Source organism: Mesoplodon densirostris, chromosome 16, assembly GCF_025265405.1.
Source record: "Mesoplodon densirostris isolate mMesDen1 chromosome 16, mMesDen1 primary haplotype, whole genome shotgun sequence".
NCBI lineage: Eukaryota > Metazoa > Chordata > Mammalia > Artiodactyla > Ziphiidae > Mesoplodon > Mesoplodon densirostris.
Genome location: NC_082676.1, coordinates 14,360,285 through 14,375,000, shown reverse-complemented (window position 1 = coordinate 14,375,000; position 14,716 = coordinate 14,360,285). Strand labels below are relative to the sequence as shown.

Sequence of the window (14,716 nt, the reverse complement as noted above, 5' to 3'; positions counted from 1 at the left end):
AGAGCATGGGCTCTAGGTGCACGGACTTCAGTAGTTGTGGCATGTGGGCTCAGTAGTTGTGGCTCGTGGGCTCTAGAGCACAGGCTCAGTAGTTGCGGTGCACGGGCTTAGTTGCTCCACAGCATGTGGGATCTTCCCAGACCAGGGCTCGAACCCATGTTCCCTGCATTGGCAGGCAGATCCTTAACCACTGCGCCACCAGGGAAGTCCCGAAGTGGACTCTACTTGCCTGTCCCTGCCAGTCTCTCAGACTCACCTCTACCCCGTCACCTCTGCTCACTGGACCCAGCCCCTGGCCTTATTTCTTTTGCTCTAACTCATAAGCGTGATTCTGCCATTAGGGCCTTTGCACTTGTTGTTCCTCTGCCTGGACCAGGCTTCCCCCCATCTCTGCAGGACCATCCCCTCATCCTTCAGTTCTCATCAGAGAGGTCTTTCCTATCAAAAGTAATCATTTGTTCATTCATTCTTTCAACAAATGTTCACTCAAACACGTGCCCGTCATTGTTTTAAGTACTAGGAAGACAACACAAAACCCCTGCGTCTTGGAGCCCCGCCTAGGGTGCTGGCAGGGCAAGAGTCTGATGACAACAATAGATATATAGCATGTTTTATACACACACATAGACACACACACACACACAAAATATATATATATCAAAATATATAGCATGTTGGATGGTGATATGTACTAAGGGGGGAAAGCAGGGTGGGATGTGACATGCAGCAATATGGGGTTGCAGTTTTTGTTAGGGTGGCTAGAAATGATGTCACTGGGAAGGTAACACTTGAATAAAGACCTGAAGGAGGCGTGGGCGGGCACTTCTTGGTCACAGGGAAGAAGAGCCTTAGGAGCAGAGAAGACAGCAAATGCAAAGGTCCTGAGGCGGCAGCGGTTCCAGAGCACGTGAGAAGCAACAGGAAGGCTGGTGTGGCTGGAGCCCAGTGAGCAAGGGGCCAGTGACGGGGAGCCGAGGTCAGAGAGATACCCAGGGTCAGACCATGCTGGACTTTGTGAGCCATTGGAGGGACTTGGCTTCTACCCTGAGTGAGATGGGAGCCGTGGCGGAGGGGTGCGGTTGTGACCAGATGAGGGACGATCTGATCTACAGATTGACAGGCTCCCTTAGGCTGCACATGAGAACGGACGGCAGGTGGGGACAGAATGGGAGCCTGGGTAGTAACGAAGGCGTTACAATAACCCAAGTGAGAGGCCAAGGTGGCTTAGCTGGGCTGGTAGTGATGGAGTGGTGAGAACAGGCCAGATTCTGGATCAGGTTTGAGGGGAGAGCCAACAGAACCTTCAACCACCGTATTTGGTTTGTTGAGTATTTTCTTCATATTCCCACTCTCTGCCGGAAGTTATGTGTTTATTCACTTGCTGTTTGTCTGCCTCCCCACCAGAAGTAAGTTCTCTGAAGGCAGATCTTGCCCACTTTATGCCTACGTATCTTGACCACTGAGAACAAGGCATGACGCATAGTAGGTACTTAAGAAATACTTGTCAATAGAAAACAAACTTATGGTTATCAAAGGGGGAGGGGGGTGGGGATAAATTCGGAGTTTGGAATTAACTGATACACACTACTGTATATAAAATACATAAATAACAAGGACCTACTGTATAGCACAGAGAACTATACTCAATGTCTTGTAACAACCTATAATGGAAAAGAATCTGAGAAAGAATATATCTATATGAATCACTTTGCTGTACACCTGAAACATTGTAAATCAACTATACTTCAGTTTTTAAAAATGATACTTGCCATATTAAAAAAAAAAAGAAATACTTGTGGGAGGAATGAAGACAGAAGGCAGGGCACTCTGCAGGACTGTAGGACGGGGTGATTGAATGAGTGCTACCCTCTGAGCCCCCTGTGGTATGACATCTCACAGCCTTGACAGATGCTGTGTCCCCTGCCTGCAGCACCCTCCCTTCCCCCCCCCCTTTTTTTTTTAAGACAATCCAATTTCTGGTCACCAGGTAACACATAAATACACGATCCTTATAAAAACTTGAACATTGGGCCAAATCCCCCTTTACCACATCCACCCAATCTTAGTCGTCATCTTCCCTCCCTAGCAGTAACCACTGTTTTGTGTTCCTGTTATGAAGACTTTCTCTATGCATTACATATGTGTAAACGTATATTTCTATAATTTAAGTATGTATATTTATGTCTCAAATTCTCTTGTGCATCAAAACCACCTTGGAAGTTCCTTTGGCACACCGGTTGACCCCATCCCCAGCATTTCTGACTCTGTAATGGTTTGTGGTGGGGCCCAAGAATTTGCGTTTCTAACAATTCCCAGACAACGCTGATGTTGCCAGTCCAGGGACCAAACTTTGAGAACCAGCCTCCAGGGCTGGTTTTAAACCTGTCTGCACATGGGCCTCTCCTGGGAAGTTTTTTTAAAAATTCAATGCTCATGTCCAGATCTTACCCCCAAAGAGTCTGATTTAATTGGTCAGAAGTGTGACCCAGGCAATGAAATTTTTTTAAAGCTCTCCAAAGGCACCCAGTACTGTGTACCCAAGGTTGAGAACCATTGCTCTAGGTGGTGAATTCCTCCAGGACAAAGACAATTTTTTATTCCTACATATGTATTTAAATTTCTGTTCCTAATTAGCAGACAGCTCAGTGTCTGGCTCATGGTAGGTCCTTAAAAATTATTTATGGGTGGGTAGGTGGGTGAGTGGGTGGGTGAGTGGATGGACGTTGGTGGATGGTTGGGTAGGTAGATGGATGGGTGATGGGTGGGTGGTGGATGAATAGAGTAACCTTTAGGAAACACAGATAACTTCAGATTGATATCGCCTTTGAATCCTTAGTAAAGTTTCTTTAACTTCCCCTTGCCTCATTTTCCATATCTATAAAGTAGAGAGAACAACTTCCTCATTGAGTTGTTATGGGGAATAGAAGATATAAGGCCCATGTAGTCCTTAGCAGAGTGCCTGGCTTGTAGGAACCACTTGAGAAATACAAGCTATCATTCATTACTATTTAAGGGAAATTTGGATTTAAATTGTATCCCATCTTCTGGAAGGAGGAGGGAAAAAGTTATGGAACTAAGAAAGCACAGCTGAATCGAGAAAATATTATTTTCGTTTGAAATGCAGACACATTTTGCAAAGGCTGAGGCTATAATCTCATTAAGTGTTTCCTCGGAGAGGTGAAATCACCTCCCCGCAGAACAAGCTGGGCTGTCATCCTCACTCAGACTGCCTGCCCCTCCTCTGCCCTGGGCATGATATGGTGCAATTTCCAGTTTCAGTCTCACCGGTTCTAGCCAGGGGCTGGCAGATTTTCTTTCATTTCACCCAAGCCAGGTTGGGCTGCCCAGAGCTTTGCCCAGGTCTGGCCTGGGGCGCCACAGATCAGTTTCACCTTTCCCACGTTTAAGCCTTTCTCAGCCAGCTTCCTGGGGGCCTCAGCACCCAGAACGACCTCTACCTGTGGGGCGCACATGCTGAACTCCTAATACAGTGCTCCCTCCTGCTGTTGCTGACCCTGGTCTGAGTGCTGTTTAAAGCACCCACACTAAGGAGATGAGCTGATGAAATTTACAGACACGCAGCTTTCGTAGCCAAGACTTTCCTCAAGACATCTTGCATTAGAAATTGTCTCATCTCATGGGGGATCAGTTAGAAGTGGCCCCTGGGATCCAATTAGGCAATATAATAGTGGTTGCTGCTTTTAGAATCATTAGCTTCTTAATCCTCCCAGTGAGAGGTTAAAAAAAAAAAAAGTGTGAACATTCAAATTGGGCTCACAATTGAAGTGGCTGAAACAAGGGCCCCAGGAGAATAGAAGACTAATAGTAGCTCCTGTGTGTTGAGCAGTTACCATTTCGCAGGTACCTGCCTCGTGTAATCCTTGCGACAGCCCTGCAGGGATGAGATAGTACCCCATTTTGTGGATGTGGAAACTGAGATTTAGAGAAGGGAAGTGATGGGCTCAGAGCCACACAGTTACAGTGCAGCAGAGTCAGGATTTGAATGTGGGTCTGACCCCTTCAGCCCACGTGCTTTTCTTTTTGGAAGCAACATTAAGATAACAAATGATGAGGTTTAGATTGTAGATCTGGTCCACAGTAGGTGCATGGTGAGCATTTGTTGAATGCATGAATGAATGAACCAGCTGTGTGTGTCGTTGGGTGAGTCACATCCCACAGTCACGCACACACACAATCACACAATACGTGTGCACTCACACACACAGACCCCAGCTCTGGTTTCCTCATATAAATCAGATCATTTATATTCCCTTCTTGGCCCCAGTATGCATTTGAGTTTGTGACTTCTGGAATGGAGATTTATTTTTATGAACCCAGAATTGGGACTTTTTCGTAATTTGCAGTTCTTCATCAGCCTGTGGTCTAAACCCTCACGACTCAAAGTGTGGTTTCCGGGCCTGCCATGTCAGCGTCACCTGGGAGCTTCCTGGACCTAAAGACTGGAGTCTGCATTTTCATGAGATCCCCAGGCGAATCCTGTGCATATTAATGTTCCAGGCGCTCTGCTCTGTATCATCCACTTCCTTCCTTTGCAGCTTGTTATCATTGTAATTAAGTACTTTCCTTATCTAGTTAAGTATTTGTTTACCATCTATCTCCCCCACTAAACTGGAGGGTCCATGAGGACAGGAACTCTGACTGCTTTTGCTGGCACATGGCAGGCGGTGAATGGATGAATGAACGAATGAATGAATGAACGAATGAACGAGCTCATCCTGAGTCTCTGGCCATCTGTGTAGCTAATCCTTCTCCCTTCACCCATTGGAACCTGGGCAGGAGGCGGGGCTTAGAGTTTTAAATTCACAAGTAAATGGAGGAGGCTCTCTGCCCCTCCCTTGGGAGCCGGCTGCCCCATTTTATGTGCTAGCCACATCCCTCAGAGACACATGGTGAAGCTTGAAATAAATAGATTTGACTACATTGAGTCAGGTCACCAGGGCTGCTTTTACCACTGGCAACATGGATACAAGTTGCCATCAATGACTCCGCCACTGACCCCAATCTTGTTGATCAAGCAAGTTCAATGGCACTGCCAAGGTTGAGAACAGGAGCCTGTGGTCAGTGGGAAGGGCATCTCCATCTACCAGGCACCAGCTCTTACCAGTATCAAAGGGCTGCTGCTTCTACTACATATGGTGTCTTCACCACCCTGAAGATGCTTGGGGCTCACTTGAGGACTGGAGTCAAAGGGTCATCTGCCCCTTGTGCTGAGGGTTCCATGTTTGTGATGGAGTGACCAGAAGTATGACCACTCCCCCTAGATTGCCAGCATGCGCTCTGGGTCTGTGACACTGGCATCATGGAGGGACTCATGACCACAGTCCACGCCCTCTCTACCCCTCTGGCAAGCTGAGGTACTATGACTGTGCTGCTGTCCAGAGCATCATGCCTGCATCCAATGGCATTGCCGTGTCTATGAGCCAGGTCATTCCTGAGCTGCATGGAACGCGCTGTGGCATGGCCTCGCATGTCTCCACTTCAATGTGTCTGTCTGGCTCTGACTTACCATTTGGAGAAAGCTGTCAAACACAGCATCCAGAAAGTGGTGATGCGGGCATCTAGGGGATCACCGAAAGACATCCTGGGCTATGTTGAGGACGAGGTTGTTCCTGCAACTTGAACAATGATGCCCACTTCTCCACCTTTCACGCGGAGCGTGTGTTGCCTACACAATCACTGTCAGGCCCATTGCCTGGTACGCAGATATGACGGATGGCTCCAACTGCATCTGGGCCTCCTGGTCCACAGGACCTCTGCGGACTAATAGCCCTGAACAGCAGCAAGAGCTTCAGAGGAAGAGAGAGGCTCTCTGCTCTTGGGGAGTCCCTGCTCCACCTTTGCACGCAAAGCACTGAACATGGTTGTCCTTTACACAGTCCCACCCCAGGTCCCTGAGGAAGGGAAGGAGCTTGGGGGCCCTACACGGGCACAGACCATCAGGAGTCTCCATGAGGTTTGCGCCATCCTTGCCAGCGAAAAAAGGAAGAAGAAAGGGAGGGAACGAAAGGGAAGGAGATTATTCTATATCTAATAATATAATACATTCATTTTCCAGGTTCTCAATTCTCCCAAGTGTCCCAGGATAAAAAAGTTAAATGTGATATCAGTTTAAAAAAAAAAAAAAAAAAGAGCCTGTGCTTTTCAAAAATCACACGGTCTGCAGAAGGAAAATCTCAGCACTGACTAAATGCCTGTTTCTTCCTTGCACCGTCTTCCTGGGGGTTTGCTGGGGTGGAAGAGGACCATAGGTTTGCACAGCAGGAGAGGGAGAACTGCCCTGGTAGGGAAGGCTGATTGCATAACAGTTCAGAGGAACAGAGGAGGGGGAGTGAGGTGAACATGCAAATCAGGGCGCAGAGGTTGGGGGCAGGGGGAGATGCTTGCTTCAGATTTCTAGAATGCCGAGTTAATCCAAGCCCCTAGGACTGTTTCCATAGATTTCGATTTTTATGAATATTTACATATTTATTAAAGAAAACATATTCAGAATGTTTAATTCAGTAACTTATATATTACTAAACATAACTCAGATCATGGGCTTTTACCAGTAATGAGACTGGGGCTCTTTCAGAATGAGACCATCCTGGGGGAGGATGAGGAAGGGGATGTGGGAGGCTCTGCCTGGGGCAGGAAACCCGGAGCAGGGAAATTAGCAGTGAGTGAACACCTACCGTGCACCGGCACCTTTCCTTGGCGTTAGATCCCTGCTGTCCCAACTTTTTAAAAATATGACACATAGTAAGAAATATATTTTTACACAGGCATTCAGCACACACACAACACATTTTCACGTCTACAACTGGAACAAAAGTATCCCACAACTCCTCCTTCCTATGATCAATATACGCTGATGCTGTCCAGCCTTTTTTTTTTTAAGATTTATTTATTATTTATCTTTGTATTTTATTTATGTTTGGCTGTGTCGGGTCTTAGTTGCGGTACGCGAGATGTTTCGTTGAAGCGCGCGGGCTCTTCGTTGCAGCGCGCGGGCTTCTCTCTAATTGTGGCGTGCAGGTTTTCTCTTCTCTAGTTGTGGCGCACAGGCTCCAGGGCACATGGGCTCTATAGTTTGCAACACGCGGGCTCCCTAGTTGAGGCACATGAGCTCAGTAGTTGTGGTGCAGCATTAGCTGCCCCGTGGCACGTGAGATCTTAGTTCCCTGACCAGGGATTGAACCCACATCCCCTGCATTGTAAGGCAGATTCTTTACCACTGGACCAGCTGGACTTCAGGACTCAAACAGAATGTGACTCTGCCAGGGAGGTTATTAAGGAGATGGACTTGGGACTCAGATAGCCCTTGGGTTCAAGTCCCAGTTTCCATGTCCACGGGCTATGTGGCTTGAGCAAGGCACTGAGCCTTTGGACCCTCAGCTTCCTCATCAGTGCAATGGGGATAATGACACTGTCAGCCTTGTAGCATTGCCATGAGGATTAAAGGAGTTCATGCGTGTAGGCAATTAACACAGGCCTGGCACACGGTGGACGTCTAAGCGGGTGCTGGTTGCTGTTACGATAATGACTGTCATCGTGGGCTGCTGTGTCCTGGTTGGGAAGCCAGAGTCGGGAGCCAGCACCTGAGCTCAGATTACAGCTCCCCACTTTAGGGCCTGTGTGGCCTTGAGTGAGTTATGTAAACTCTCTGCGCCTCCTGTTCTTAATCTGTAACATGGGGATGTGAAGGGAACCCTCCTCAAGGGGTGATTATGCGGATTAGAATAATCCAGGTAATGGATTTAGAAGACAGCCGGGCATGTAACAAGCACTGGGTAAATGATGGATACAATCATCATCATCATCATCATCTCATTTAATCCTCATGAATCCTTGTGAGATCAGTGTGTTTTCCCCATTTCGCAGGAGGGTACCCTGAGGCCCAGAGACTATAGGCAGTCTGCCCAAAGTCTCATTACTTACTGAGTGCTAGAGTTGGAATTGCAGGTTGGTTTACAGAGAGGCTCAGAGCTCTGGAGGGCTTGGGGCATTTCTCAGGAGGCACAGGGACACAGGCTCAGCCACTGCCCTACATACCAGGGAGTGTGAATAGGCAGGTTGGTACAATCAGTAGACACATCATCTAGAACTTGCCAGGGCTCCACACTGAGGACGTTGCACTGTATTATTTAAAATGACACAGCACAAAGTCCTCCCCAGTAGACTGTTCGTTTGTAAAATTATCCTCTTGGATATGTCTCTCCCAGCAAAATTCTGTCACATTTTCATCATCTCCTGATTATTGCCTCCCAGCCATGGTTGGAGGCTGAGTGCCCAGAGATACAGTGTAGAGCATTGTATCAGGACCTCAGCCCTCTTCCATCTCCCTGCCCCGCGCTCTAGCTGGAGCCTAGGAGATAGTCCAAGATGTGCCTCCCCTAAGTGCTGGGGCCAGCCCCACCTGAACCCAGTGAACTGAAACTGGGGAGGGAGAGGAGGAATATCAAGGTGACATCGTCAGAAGAAGGAAAATAGGTGTTGGATAATCAAAGCCAACCAGTGTCTGCCTTTCTAGGTTTCTGGGGTTGCCTTTAAGGCAAGGGAGGGAGTGGGTCTCCATCCAGGAGTAGAAATGGCGCCAGCTGCCAGCTAGTCTTGTGACCTGGCTCAAGCACGTTCCTTCTGTCTCTTTGCCCTCCTTTCTCCATCTGTACAATGGGTTGGGGGAGGGATTCTACTCTGATGTTTCAAGATGCTACAGGTTCTTTATACGTAGTCCTTCAATTAGTATCTGGAGACAAAGCACACCCAGAAAAGGTTTTCAAGAAGGAGAGTGCTGCAATGGTGTGCCTCAGATAAGCTTGTGTGGTGGAGAAAGTCCCTGGTAGCAACTCTCTGAGTTTCTTCCCCCTCAACCTGGCGTCTGAAGTCACAGCTTCTGGGGAACATCGCTCTGACAGCTCAAGCCCTTCAAATGTTTTGTTTTTTTTTGGAGGGAGCACCTGGATTTGAACCAGCAAATGTTTTTTTTTTCCCCTCCAGGCATCACTACATCGGCTCTGAGTGTGTCCCAGGTCTTTGCAAGGTGAGTACCCTTGCTTTATCTCCCTCTCACACTCTCTCCCTCTCTCTTTCTTGGAGGGCAGAGGCTCTGGAACCAGACTCCCTAGAAAAGAATCCCAGCCCTACTCTTACTGGCTGAATGACCTTGAGCAAACGACCCCACCTCCCCAGGCCTCAGTCTCGCCATCTGGAAAAGGGGGACAATCATGATGCCTGCCCCACGTAAAGGGAGCTTAGAAAGGTGTCTGGAACAGACTTTCCTGAGAGTGTTGGCTGTTGTTTTCTTCTTTCTTCTTTTTTTCAGTCTTTTCCTCCTTTCCTTCCTGTCCTTTTGTATCACAGACTTTCTCAATTCCTCTCTCCCTTCCTGCTTCTCTGTCTCTCCCTCTCTTGTCTTTTCTCCTTCCTTTCCTCTCTCTCCTTTTCTGTCTCCCTCCCCCTCTCTCTGCCCTCTCTCTCTCTCTCTCTCTCTCTCTCTCTCTCTCTCTCTCTCTCTCTCTCTCTCTCTCTCTCGTGCTCTCCCTCCTCTTCCTTCCTCCTGCCCCATCTTTCTCTCCCTGCCCCCCTCCTCCCCCCTCCTTCCTCCCTCTTCCTGCTCCAACGTCCACCCAACACTCCTGGGTACCAAATCTCATAGGAGCACTGGAGACTCGCGAGATCGGTGAGACACAGTCCCCACCCTCAGAGAGCTTCCAGTCTAGTGGGGACAGAGACCAGTAGATCAGAGATCTCAACAGAGCAGACGGTACAAATGCTCCACCAGAGCCGTGCGCAGGGGTTAATGGGAGCCCAGTGATGGACAGGGCTTACCCAGGGTCCTCAGGGGCTGCCCATCTGCACCCCCTAGTGTGAGAAGCCCCGGGTTTGGCAGGACGGTCAGCATGGCCCTCAGTCTGGATACTCAGCTCCTCCATAGCTGGACATGCTCCTCCCTGGATGAGACCATAAAAGCTGTTTATAAGGAACACACTTTCTCAGCCTTCCTTTCCCTCCAGAAGATGTTTTGGGAGTTGTCGGTAGCAACTGAGGTCTGTTAAATCTACCTAACTTGTTTTATGGCCTTGGGGTTAGAGAGCTCCACTGTCCTCTCTCTGGCTTTTCAGTTGAGCCCCAGTTTAATCCGAGAATTTCACATCGGTTTTGATGGGAAGCAGGAGTTGATCATCTCCGCTTTCCACCTTCTGCTTCCAAAGACAGGTATAAGTTGGGAACATTTTCAAATAAGGTTCTCTGCTCAGCACGAAGTCCCAATGCTCCAGATGCGTTTCCAAGCACCTCACAGGGTAAGAATCTTGACTGCTGAAACAGCTTCCAGTACTGATTCTGGCGTCTCCAGCTCAAACAAGTTTCTTATGCATCTTGGAACAAGTCCCCCAACCCTTCGGCACAGTAGTCGTCAAAAAGAAAGAGGGCCTGAGAACATCTTTTTATAATTCCATGAACTTTGGCATCTGTCTCACGCCTGCCATCAGGCTTCATATGTAGGAGGAGCTCTGGAAACCAACAGGTTTTTACTAAGGTGATGTAATCAAAATGGAATCAGATACAGGTTTGGGAATCTCGTTACCATCTACTGATAAACTCAGTGGCCAGGATAGTTAGATACAGTTTGTCAAGTTGCACAGAGGTGGAGTGGTTAAGGGCGTGGCCTCTGGAGCCAGGGTTCAAATTGTGTATCAGCTGTGTGCTTTTGGTTCCTTCATCGCTCTCTGCCTCAGTTTTCCTATCTGTAAAATGGGGATGGGAGTAGTAACTGCCTCCAAGAGCTGTCACAATTGCTATCAGGTTTAAATGAGCCAGTCTACATGCAATAATTGGGACAGTGCCTGGCATATCGTAGGCCCAAGAATTGATGGCAGCACACAGAGCAGACCCAGGCTTTCCAAAGCATCTGCTTTGCAAGAGAAGAGGGAAATAAGGAGAGAGAGAGAGAGAGAGAGAGAGAGAGAGTGAGAGTGTGTGTGTGTGTGTGTGTGTGAATCTTCTGGTTTTAAAATATTGGCAACTTCAAATTAAGAAAACACTGCACTGGCCAAAGAAATTATATCCGTAGATTCACCATCTTGTCCCCTTCCTGTTATAACAACCTACCTTGACTTTATTTATTGCTCCCTACAGGAGCAATAAATACAGGGCTGAGTCAATCCCAGGCCCGTCACTGAGAAGCAGCAAAGCTTCTTGATTACAAGTGTGGGCTCTGGAGTCAGACGTACGAGTTTAAGTTCCAGATTTTCCACTTTCTAGCTGTGACTTGCGGTTTCTGAGCTTCAGTTTTCTCTTCTCTAAAATGGGAGTTAGAAGAGCCTCTACCCCAGAGAGTTAGTATCAGTATCCGATGCGAATCAGTGCACATATTAGGCCCATGTGACACAGTTCCTAGCCCGTGGTCAGAGTGCAGTGATCACTAGCAATCATTATATTCCAGATGTCTTAGTCAGTGGCCCGTTAAATCCTAGCCCTTTATGGAACCTGTTATTCATCTTGGAGTAAGGAATCCATTTGTGTTCTTTGGTTGCAAGTAACAGAAATAGACCCCAGCTGATGTAAGCACAAAAGGACTTTTTTTGGAAGATCTGGAGTAGCTCACAATGGAAGCAAAAGTGGAATAATTAGGCCTTGAGAAAGACCAAGACTAGGACAGCTTCTAGGATCCAGGCAATAGGAAGGAACTAAAAAACAGCCTCTTCAGAATGTGGTTGTTGGAATGAATTATTCAGCCCAAGATTTAAATTCCCAGAACAGAGTCTGATTGGATGATCTTGTACCATGTGCCCACCCCATGGCCAAGAGCAGGGCATCTTGAATGACAACGCTGTCAAAGCTACAATCAGTTGGGGAGGTGTCTAAATTAGGGTAGATAGTCACGGTGGAATAGGCTATACTGCAGTAATCAATAAACCTTGGTCTCAGTGGCTTAGCACAACAAACGTTTGTTTCTTATATAAAGTCCAATGTGGATCCCATGAAACTCTCCAGGGCACCTCTCCTCCACAAGCTGACTCAGGGATCCAGGATGTAACTGTGTTGGCTCCGCTCTCTCAACTGGTACCCTCCACAGTTGCTGCCGAAAGAGGAGAGAGGATGGTTTTATTGGCCAGACCTATGAGTGGTTTATGCATTCTGTCAGGCAGAACCCAGTCATGTGGTTGAATCTGACTGCAAGGGAAACAGGAAATGTAATCTTCCTGGTGCCCAGGAAAGGAAAATGAAATAGGATTTGATGAACATGTAAGCTGTCTCTCCCCTGGAAAGAGTGAATACCCAGGGAATTCCTTGGCAGTCCAGTGATTAGGACTCAGTGCTTTCACTGCCGGGGCCCAGGTTCAGTGCCTGGTCAGGGAACTAAGATCCTGCAAGCCAAGTGGCCAAAAAAAAAAAAGAAGAAGAAGAAGAAGAAAAGAAAAGAATAAATACCCCCAAAGGAAAATAGTGGTAGTGGTGATACCAGAATAAGGGGGGAGGGATGCTGGGTTGGGCTTGGGCTTGGAGATTTCATCTTCTCTCCTTCCATGCAGACCTTGCCCACGTGTCCTGCCCAGCCAGCATCCCACGGCCATGGCAGCCTACGGCCAGACTCAGTACAGTGCGGGGATCCAGCAGGCCACCCCCTACACAGCTTACCCACCTCCAGCACAAGCCTATGGAATCCCTTCTTACAGTGAGTACCTGACCAAGCTCTTGCTTTCCCCCTGGGATCCCCACCATCATGGTCTTTATTTTGCCCTATTGCTTCAGTGAAATGCAGAATGATAAATGCAGCCAGCCTAATTTTGGATTGGAGATAGAAGAGAAGGACCGACACTTTAAATATGGTTCAAGATCTAGGGCTTCCCTGGTGGCGCAGTGGTTGAGAGTCTGCCTGCCGATGCAGGGGGCACGGGTTCGTGCTCCGGTCCAGGAGGATCCCACATGCCGCAGAGTGGCTGGGCCCGTGAGCCATGGCCACTGGACCTGCGCCTCCAGAGCCTGTGCTCTGCAACGGGAGAGGCCACAGCAGTGAGAGGCCCGCGTACTGCAAAAAAAATATATATATGGTTCAAGATCTAGAGACTATATCAAGACCTCTTTTGACTGCAAGAGTAAGACACAACCCAAGCTGGCTTAGGGAAAATGGAAATTTAATGATTCACATACTGGTAAATTTGGGGATACAACTGATAGCAGGTATGGCTGGATCCAGGTGCTTGAATGATATCACGAGGAAGATGTCTCACTCCATCTTCAGATGTTTTCCACTGAGTTGTCTTTACCTCCACATGGGTTCTTCCCATGTGACAGCAAAGGTTGTACCTGTCAACTCCAGGTTTGCATGCTTTCAGCTCAGCACTCTCAGCAGAAGGAGATCTCATCTTTCCCAGTAGTTCCACCAGAATCCAATGTTGACCCTCATTGGCCCAGATTGGGTCACGTGACAATGCTTAGCACAAGCAAGGAGGTAGGGGTGAGGGAGATAATCGGAGGGTGAAGCATATGGATTGTATATGAGGAAGGGATGGTTCTCTTAAAGGAAAACCCAGTGGTGGTATCAGAAGAAGGAAAAATGTATGCTGGGAAGGCAAAAACAAGAGACGTACAACCTTGACAGTCAGAACGCTATTGCCAAGAGCTGGAGGCTCAGTGAACTAGGCTCACCATCCACTGCTCACCTGTCCCTGTCAGCGTTTGTCAGTGTTCTCCAGAGAAGCAGAACCAGTGGGATGGAGCTGAGATAGATAGATAGAGACAGAGAGAGAAATTTATCATAGGAATTGGCTCACCCGATAATGGAGGCTGAGAAGTCCCTAGATCTGCAGTTGGCAAGCTAAAGACCCAGGAGATGGTAGAGGATGTCATTCCAGCCTGAGTTTGAAGGCCTGAGAACGAGCAGGGCTGATGTTGTAAGTTCTAGTCCAAAAGCTGGCAGGCCCAAGCCCAAGAAGAGCTAATTTTTCAGTTCGAGTCTGAAGACAGGAAAAGACCAATGTCCCAGCTCAGCACTCAGACAGAAGGAGTTCCCTCTTAGTCTGTTGTTCTATTCAGGTTTCCAGTTGATTGGATGGGGCCCACCAACATCAGGGAGGGCAATCTGCTTTACTCAGTCCACTGATTCAAATTAATCTCATCCAGAAACACCCTCACAGACACAGTATAATGTGTGACCAAATGTCTAGATACCCCGTGGTCCAAGTTGACACGTAAGATTAACCATCACACTGTCTGTGGCTTTTTTTTTTTTTTTTTTTTTTTTGCGGTACACAGGCCTCTCACTGTTGTGGCCTCTCCCGTTGCGGAGCACAGGCTCCGGACGCTCAGGCTCAGCGGCCATGGCTCACGGGCCCAGCCGCTCCACTGCATGTGGGATCTTCCCGGACCGGGGCACGAACCCGTGTCCCCTGCATCGGCAGGCGGACTCTCAAGCACTGCGCCACCAGGGAAGCCCCTGTGGCTTTTATTCATGTGATTTCTTCCCATCTTAACTGATGTATCAACCAAAGCCCTTTTGGTAGCAAACAACAAAAATCCAATACTAACTAACTTAAGAAAATAAGGATGTTTATTGCAAACATAGCTGAAAAATCTTAGGGCTTTAGCTTCAGGCAGGGTTGGTTGGATCCAGGTATGATAATAGGAGGAATTAGTGTCTCTGCTTCCCTTTGTATGGGCTTCCGTCTCAGGCAGGCTCTCCACTGTGGTGCCAAAGGCAGCCCTAGCAGTTCCA

The 14,716-nt window shown here is 48.0% G+C and overlaps 1 protein-coding gene across 2 annotated transcripts in view; it reads left to right on the top strand.

The window, feature by feature from the left end:
- Positions 1-14,716, top strand: part of EYA2 (EYA transcriptional coactivator and phosphatase 2) — a 183,709-nt gene that overhangs the window by 4,259 nt on the left and 164,734 nt on the right. Inside the window, exons 2-3 of one of the 2 annotated variants that reach the window (XM_060120223.1) lie at positions 8,998-9,040; positions 12,534-12,676. In XM_060120223.1, the coding sequence (XP_059976206.1) occupies positions 8,998-9,040; positions 12,534-12,676 (186 nt within the window). Of the gene's footprint in view, positions 1-8,997; positions 9,041-12,533; positions 12,677-14,716 lie in introns of those variants that run through there. The other variant, XM_060120224.1, reaches the window with a different exon arrangement.